This window comes from Triticum dicoccoides, chromosome 1B, assembly GCF_002162155.2.
Source record: "Triticum dicoccoides isolate Atlit2015 ecotype Zavitan chromosome 1B, WEW_v2.0, whole genome shotgun sequence".
Classification (NCBI taxonomy): Eukaryota; Viridiplantae; Streptophyta; class Magnoliopsida; order Poales; family Poaceae; genus Triticum; species Triticum dicoccoides.
This window is the reverse complement of record NC_041381.1, coordinates 48,316,384-48,325,298: the sequence shown is the minus strand read 5'-3', so window position 1 is coordinate 48,325,298 and position 8,915 is coordinate 48,316,384. Positions and strand designations below refer to the sequence as shown.

Below are 8,915 nucleotides of genomic sequence, written 5' to 3'. Positions count from 1 at the left end.
AAGCAAGGGGTCATTAGCAGAATTGGCAATGGCCAGAGTACAGATATATGGTCAGACAACTGGATACCGAAGAAGGCCTCACGTCGACCGATCTTATCGCTGGTTGCTAACCCACCACGCATGGTGCATGAGCTACTCCTTCCAGCGTTGGCGTCCTGGAATGAAGATCTAGTGAGGAACGTATTTTTGCCAGTTGATGCGGACGAAATCCTAAAAATACCTGTATGCATGTGAGATGTTCCTGACTCATGGGCATGGTATCCAGATAAGAAAGGTAATTTCTCGGTTAGCTCAGTCTACCGAATGATCATCAGCACAAAGATAGAAAGGGAGAGTTGGTTAGAAGGGCGCGCGGGCCCCTCAGAAACCTCATCAGAAGAGAAGGCTTGGAGCACTCTCTAGAAGCTGCAAGTTCAGTCCAAAATTCGAGTGTCCTTATGGAGGCTGGCATGGCATTCATTACCGACAACGGATGTTCTTCGAAACAGAAACATGTCAGTGCAAGATGCATGTCCTCTGTGCGGAGGGGAAGATTCATGGAGACACGCTCTTGTCTCTTGCACTATGGCAAGATGTACATGGGTGTTATCAGAGGAGGAGATTGTTGACAGAATGAGGGAGAATGGTCAGACAAGTGCCAAGCATTGGTTGTTTGATCTCTATGACACTTTGAACCATGATAAGTTCACAAAAATGGCGGTGACCCTGTGGGCCATTTGGTTTGCAAGGCGTAAGGCGATCCATGAAAACATTTTCCAGAGTCCGCAGCAAACTAGTTCTTTTGTGAACTCTAATCTTCATGAGCTACAAACTATCCCTAAACAGTCCAGATAGGCACGCATAATTGTGTCAAAACCATCGAGTGCTCCTCGATGGCTTCCTTCGGAGGAGGGGATAGCAAAGATCAACGCGGATGGGGCCGTTTCTGGTGACGGTAAAGTGGGTGTGGCGGCTGCAATATGTCGATATCACACAGGAGAATACCTTGGCTCTTCGGCTGTTGTGTTCAGTGGCATCATGGATCCTTTGATCCTTGAAGTTTATGCGTGCACTGAGGCAATGGCCCTGGCAGAAGACCTCAACATCCACAGGCTACGTATTGCAAATGATTGTCAAGGGGTGATCGCGGACATCAATTCCAGAAGCAGAGGACCACATGCAGCGATTCTACATGAAATATCAAAACGGAAGAGTCTTTCTTTCTTGCGATTTTGTTTTTGAACGTAGAAATTTTAATTTCGAGGCTCATGATCTCGCCAAGTTTGCTAGTAGTCTTTCGGTTTTTTTCTTGAGAAAATTTTCATTCAAATTACGAATCAGTACAAAGCAGTCGACTCTTACAAGCACACTGAAACGCAAACACAAAAGACCATGAACACCTAGAGTACCCTAAGACAACCATAACACAAGAGGATCTCCGGAGCCCTGTGCCATCATCCCTGAATCTTGAGAGAAGACCCCTGCAGCAGAAGGATCTGTAACCAGTCGCAAACAGGTCATCATCTTCGACCACGGTACAATTGCCATCACGCTGCTTCCTCCTTTCTTGACACTAGCGCTGAAAGGGCATGGACATCAATCCAACACACCTGCAACAGGCGTCGCCATCTTTGGCTTTGAGTACCGCGAAAAGTGTCCCTTCCGGAAGGAAGAGAACTCGAGTCATCCGACCGATCCAGCACCGCGGCCGGGCCATCCGCCCGGACAAAGCAGGATCTCCCACCAGCATCAGCGCAGAGGAAGGAGAAGAACAGCAACAGCAAATCATACCAACAAGGAAGAAGAAAGGTCTTCGTCTCCCTGCATCCATCGCCCATCTGAGGATCCAAACGGCCAGTGCCGATGGATCTCCAACCATCATAGCCCGCGACCTCGACGAGATCCGGGGATCCCCAACACCGCTGGCTCCTAGACGAAGGCAAAAGCCTCGCCTGACCGCGAACGGAGCCCGGAGAAACTTATTCCGACGCGACACCACCGCAACGGCCTCGGCAGCGTCTCCCTCAACCCTAACCCTACCACACAAGGGTAGGGTAGGCGCAAGGGATCCCGGTCGCCTCCTTGATCGCCTGATGCGATCCTACTTTTTCGCAAGGGCAACAAACTTATCTTCAGTCTTTCGGTTGGTCGTCATGTCTGGTTGAGCATGCCTCACGACCTTAACCTTGTACCCACAAACATTTTGTTGGTTTAAATAAAGACTGACGAGAATTCTAGAAAAAACAGAAAACTAAAAGAAATATAGAGTTTCAGTACTGTGCCCACAAGTAGCAGAAGCCACGCCACATCCTCTACCGGCCAGGCAGCCGCTGCTGCAACCGCCGTCGACGAGCGGAGCGGCAGCGCACCCCACCTCCCTGGGTTGAGATCCTCTGCAGTACCGTATGGTGCTGTACAGTCACTGCCATGTGGGGGTCACCCCACATGGCCCCCACATGGCAGTGACTGTACAGCACCATACGGCCCCCACATGGCAGTGACTGTACATCACCATACGGTACTGCAGAGGATCCTAACCCCACCTCCCCTGCCCAGCCGGCCGCGGCGCCGCATTTTCTCCCCGTCCGGTACTAGCCACGCCCCATCTTCTCCCCGATCCAGCAGCAGCCACATTTCCCCATCTTCTCCCGGGTCCAGCGGCTAGCACCCACGCGTCGCCGTCCGGCCGTCCGGCCGCCGCGTCGGACCTCCTCGTCCGCATCTGCCGCCGCGAGCCGGCGCGCTCGTCCCTACCCCTCGACCTCGAGGGGTAGGCCAGCATTCCCTCCGTCCGGCCGCCGCGTCGCAGCTTCTCCCCCATCCGGCAGATGCGGCGTCGCCTCCGCTCCGTCCACGTCCGGCAGCGGCAGCCACGCCCCTGTCCCCGCGCGCACTGTTTCCCACGCATGGCGAGCGGGCGGCGGCCGTAGGGATTTGGGGGTTTCTCCGTTCGCGTGCAGCGGTGGTTGGGATTTGGGGATTTCTCCTTCCGTGCGTCTCTGCACCCTCCTCCTCCTCCTCCCCCACGCCGTGATCCAACGGCGCCACCTCTGATGGCCGAGGAGCATCCTGCAGATGCAGCACATTGGATGGCCGAGCAGCACAATGCGGCCATCATCACCAGCCCACTGCACGACGACGATCTGCTCGAGAGGATCCTGATCAGCCTCCCGGGGGCGGCGTTCCTAGCCCGCGCCGTGCCCGTCTCCGACCGCTGGTGCCGCGTCATCTCCGACGAGGGCTTCCTCAAACGCTTCCGTTTCAGCCACCCGTCGTCGCCCCTCGTCGGCGTATTCGTGGACAACAAAAACGAGCGCATCCCCCGCTTCCACACCGGCATCACCACCGCCAACCCCGGCATCGCCTCCGCGGTGCGCCGCACCGACATCTGCCTCACCCGCCTCGACGATGCTCTGCGGTGGCGCCTCCGGGACTGCCGCAATGGCCACCTCCTCCTCTCCGGATCCGACGGTTCACTGTGCATCTATGACCCGCTCTCCGAGCGGCGTGTGCCCATCGGCCCGCGCACGCATCTTGACCAGCGCTGGAAGTGCCTCGGCGACTGCTTGCTTGACGGCCTTGCCCGCCATATGGTCTCCATGGAGCAACGCGGCCAACAGACGCATGCCGAGGAGTCCTTCCGCGTCATATCCTTGCAGTGGCAGAGCAACTCCAGATTCAATGTACGAGCCGTTGAGTATAACTCCGGCACGCTTGAGTGGCGCGTCCACCCACAGACTGGGTGGACGAAGGTTCAGTTGACGAAATTGCAATTGAAGGCAATGTATGCAGCCGGCCACATATTCTGGCAAACTGATGTCGCCAGATTGCTGGTGCTAGACACGAGCTCCATGGAGTTCTCAGAGCACGGTGTCCCATGGGAGATAGTCTCTACCAGTTGGGCCATCGGAGAGCTCCGAGACGGCAAGGGCTGCCTCGTGTGCCTCCAAGGCCTCAATAGCTCGTTCGGCAAAGATGGCCTCATAGTGGAGGAACCTCTCCGCCTGGAAGTCTGGGCACTAAAGAAGGAGGAGGATAAGCAAGCTAAATTTTGTTGGAAGTGCGAGAAGGGTGTCCGGGTGAGCGAGATGCTCCCGGAGGACGCTCGTGTGTACAAAGTCCACAAGGTCATCAACGGACTAGCGCTAATTGGCTGCACCAAGGGCTCCTATGCTATTGACTTGCAGACCATGACTCTGTTGTCAAAGTTTGAGTCTGGTGGAGATATTTATCCGTACCAGATGTCGTGGCCACCTGCTGTGCTGGCTGCTGCTACTAGTGTGGTATCCAGGCATTTGGGAGCCAACCTGTCTAATGAGTAAGCGTTTAACTCTCCCTACTTTCATTTGTATCAAAACATAAATTGCAGTTCAGGCTGGTGACATGTATCTTCTCTTGTACATTTATAGAGACAGTGTTCAGATTCCTAGCAAGAACATGGATGGCCGAGAAGGCACCTCTTCTGGTGGATCGGAATCTGGTAATACTCAATGTAGCTCATTTCGAAATAGGGGTGGTTTCGTACAGTCAAAATACATGATACAGAAATATATAGAGGGGATCCCATGAGTCCTTGACCCATGTTACCTGTATGTGCGCTCCTCCTCTAATTCACTCTATACATTGCAGCATCTCTCCAAAGTCAACTTCAGGTGGAATCCCCTAATGTCAGTGGATCTAGTGGTATTGAGGATGCGTCATGTGATGATGATAACCAGCGTGCATTGGCGTCTCTGGGTATTGGAGATGCAGTACACACAGATCCAACAACAGCGGCAGCCATCAATGCCGTAAATTCTCATGCCAGCGGTACCACAAAGACATACCTATTTTTGAAAAAATAAATCTACATACTTTAGATTTATTTTCCTTATAATCTCCACTTATCTGCAGAAGAAGAAACTGGTGGCTGGGCATCTGACGGAAGAACAAAGCTAACTACAACTCTTGAGAAAGTAGCACAAGGTACAATCTGATATCTGTCCCAGTTATGAACAAAAGAATTCACTAAATCCTTCAATTTCAAATTGCAATTGCACTTCCAGCAATTTGTCAGTCTCATCACCGTCGGGTCCCAACCTTGTCTCCAATGTAGGATGGAGAAAGGATAAGATGGAAGGGGGGAAATGGGGTGGATGTTCCTTATTTTATTTTATTTGTGTTGAGGGAAAGAGAACATATATTAGATGTTCCTTATGTTTGTGTTGTGCCTGAAATAGATTCAAGTATATAACATTGTTTCGTACTGCAGAAGTACACATCAGCCAGACTCCTTTGAGTTCAGAGCAGAAGTACACATCAGCCAAGCCTTTTAGGGAAGTCCATGAGCAGAAGAAACGTTTCGCACGGAGATTCACTGGGTGTCGCGAGGAGTTTTCTTCAAAGAATAAAAGGAAGATTCATGAGGGATCTAGTGCTCACGTCGAGGTAAACACAAAGCAGCCATCCCATACCACATAGTTTACCTCCTGTACCCATGCCTTTCTCTTTCAGAAGTTTATCAGACACACACCAACTGCTTGCCATTTTGTAGCTTTCCACCAATAGGATTAATTGTGTCAGCACCTCTCCTGCCGGTGGACCAGAAGCCCATGAAGAGCCCAGGCCCACACAAGTGGTGGGCCGTCGCACAAGCAACCGACCACGTAAACCGAACAAGCTAGTAAGTGGAGACGACTGGGTCATTTGATAAGGACGGTTTAAGAAGCTCACAGTGCCAGGAGGAAAGTCATCGAAGATCAATCACGGATCATAGTTTATCTAGGCTCTCAACCCTAATTAACCCCCCAATTCTTGATTCTTCTATTCCGCACAATTGTGCTTGTATAAGCTTGTAACCTGAATCCAGCGTATTTCCTGAACCCTGTCTAGTGAATTCAGTGAGTGAACTAGAGCCCAGTTAACAAAATGCCACTTCAAGGACTGCAGTACGACATTTACAACGGTGGTGTATTTGCATTCTTACATGTTTATCTTCTTTCCCTTTCAAGGATTTGTTTCTCTGCAATTTACTGCAAAACTTTTTTTTTTCATTCTCTGCAACTTTGAATTTCAGAGACATAAATGTACCAAGCATTACAAGGAACAACATGAGCAGGGGAGAAGAAAGGACATATCAATAGAGAGCCTTACACATATGTGCTGGAGACACAGCATTGCAGTCTGCACAAGTCTGAATCTTTTGTGCTTGTGCAGTATTTTTTGCACATGTTCTCTGGATACAGTTGCAGCAGTGTTAAGGGTGAGTTTTTTTTTTGTGTGTGTGTAACCTGGCATAAATTATGATGTGTAGTGGTTATGTTTAGAGTATGGCTCCAATTCTTCTTCTAGATGCAGATTCTGTTCACCGTGCTGTGTTTTTGCACAAACCACAAACTGAAGCAGATCGATGTTCAGAGTTGATATGGCCCCTTTCCTGAACAAAATTAACTTTTTTGTTGAGGGAAACTAAACCTTTATTTAAACAAAGTTGAGGTCATGGGTTCAAGTCCTGGAAACAGCCTCTTACAGAAATGTAGGGAAAGGCTGCGTACTATAGACCCAAAGTGGTCGGACCCTTCCCTGGACCCTGCGCAAGCGGGAGCTACATGCACCAGGTTGCCCTTTTTTTCTCAGAGATTTCTTGTGTGCGGCCCCAGTTTTTTTTTTTCAGTTTCCCATGTCCTGAAACTTCCGGAACCGCCGAGCATTTTGCATATCTCCAACAAGTTTACAAGCCTGATTAGTTTTAATTTTGGAATATGTTCGCAAGCCTGATTAGTTTAATTTTGTAGCTTTCGTCCTCTCCCACTAATCTGATAATTTGCTAGACTATTTCTTGTACTAGGTTCTGAATGCTCTCACTTTTTCACTGCCGATGTTTCAGATGTAACATGAACTGATTTCTTTTGGATCCTGTAGATTTTGCAGGCATTTCAATATCTTAAGACAGGTTAGCATCACATGTTGTTGCCTGTACTGTAGTGAAACAACATTTAATGATCTAGGCACTGCATAATTGTTATACATTCATATTGCAAGCTCCCATATCTTAGAACAGCTGCAGGATGTCAAGGACAAGGATGTGGCTCTACCACTGAAGAAGCCTAGCAGCAACCGGAGCTTGACTGGTTCGAGAAATTTGGCGCCAGTCCACGTCGAGTTGGCTACATCATAACACGGCACCGCAAAGATGTTCAGTTGACTGTTGCAGGTGTAATATGTCAGGTTCTTGGTAAGGGTGACCAGTGAAGAGTAAGTATGCATAATCTTTGGTTACGTTCGCAGCTTCTAGCCTCTGGGCCATGCACAGGTTGTATCGATCCAGTTACAGGAGTGTATGTGGTGGTCGTTTTGTATATGCTGGAATTATATGAAGTAGTATACTGAGTTTAACACTGTAGCGTTGCTTAATTACATCAAGTTGGTATTATCATCGTGGATTGTAGCATCGATCAATGTTCAGAATTAATATGGTTCTGCTACTAGTGTTCATTGACTGTCAGCACATTGCTCTTCTGAAACACAAGTGGACGAACTGTTAAAAAGTTTCCAGTGCACCTGTGACGTAGTTTCCCCGCACATTCAGTTATCCATGTTTTGGATTTTACCACAGTATTTTATACCTCCTGGTCTTGGTTGGTCAGAGTCTCTAATTTCCTACATGTTTGCAGGTTTTGTTACAATTTAGTGAGGTAATTAATGAGAAGTGGATTATGGTTGCAGGTATGATCTATACTTTCATGGCAAATCCCGAACCTCTTTTAAGTCATATGTTTGCACTAAGTTTTTTTAGTTTGTGTCCCAACATATTTTCCTAATTTTATCTTATTGGGCAGGTGATATTTGCATAAATCCATCATTGTTCTCAATTATTATTTAAAAAATTGGCTACTCATCTTCCTATATAGTTCAAGTCCCTTAATCCGTTCCTTGTCCAAGTAGATGCTTGTAGTTGAACCACTCTGATATACAGTATTACTGAATACTTGTTTGTAGTTGTAGATGCTTATGTAAATATAAGATCCTGTCGATGTATTTGTGTAATCTTGGATACTTTTGTGTTGGTTACAAGGAAACAAATGAGATTAGAAAACCGTGCGACAATTTTTTTTTGTTACTGATTAGAAATATGACAAGGTCTGTCCTACTATTGCACAGACGACAAGCTGAAGCAGGTCGATGTTCAGAGTTGATACGGCTCTTTTCGTGAAAAAATTACGTGGATAAACTTTTTGCAAAGTTCCGAACCACCCAGCACTCTACACCTCTTGGAGAGTCCTTGGTTGGTCTGAACCTGAGCCTGCGGTGACCTTCTGACAGGTTGACAAGTTATTATGGCAGCCGAGAGGGGCACTCAATGAGAGTTAGTAGTTGGATTATGGTCGCAAGCCTGATCGATCAGTCTATCTTGTTGATCAAACTGCCACAGCATATTCCTCTTCTTGAATTTTTCAAATTTTGTTCTGGTATCTTTCTTCGTTCATTACTACGTATCTTGACATTTTTTTTCCTTTATTCAACAAGAGGATGTACCCTCCGACCTCTGTATCCAGCAATGCACATAGCTGGTTAAGCTTGTGAGTTTATGACCAGTGAACTCTTTCAGCTTTTATTTTGTATTTTTGAAGCTTGGGTTCTCCGGGTAAATCGGGATAATTTGCTCAACTGTTTCACTGCAAGTGTGAGACGAAAGGACATTGAACTGATGCGGTCGCTCAAGCAGATGGACTCTGTCAGTAGTTGATTGCCTGTTCTGTAGCTGCAAGAGATCTACTTAGGCTGCATGCCCAATATGTACTCCCTCTATCCCATCTTTCCCTTATAATAAACCACGGATTGACTCCGTGGGTTCACCGTCACAATACTACATGGTCTACCGGATCGCCACAAGCACGTGCTGCAGTGTAAAGAGGTCAGCACGTACATCTTCCTTTTTTCTCGAATAGGTACAAGTG

General features: G+C 48.2%; 1 protein-coding gene across 4 annotated transcripts; it reads left to right on the top strand.

The window, feature by feature from the left end:
- The first annotated feature begins 2,624 nt into the window (after window positions 1-2,624).
- LOC119318157 lies at window positions 2,625-7,462 on the top strand. 4 transcript variants are annotated; one of them, XR_005153966.1, is made up of 7 exons: window positions 2,625-4,297; window positions 4,389-4,459; window positions 4,609-4,788; window positions 4,873-4,944; window positions 5,231-5,406; window positions 5,513-5,923; window positions 6,035-7,462. XR_005153966.1 is itself a non-coding variant. In XM_037592682.1 (6 exons), the coding sequence occupies exons 1-6, from the start codon at window positions 3,033-3,035 to the stop codon at window positions 5,666-5,668; spliced, it is 1,920 nt and encodes a 639-aa protein (XP_037448579.1). In that variant the 5' UTR covers window positions 2,625-3,032; the 3' UTR covers window positions 5,669-7,462. The 4 variants fall into 4 exon arrangements, 1 of the variants encoding a protein (XP_037448579.1); XR_005153970.1 differs by having other exon boundaries at window positions 5,513-6,220; window positions 7,025-7,462; XR_005153976.1 differs by having other exon boundaries at window positions 5,513-6,220; window positions 7,019-7,462.
- Window positions 7,463-8,915: the final 1,453 nt, after the last annotated feature.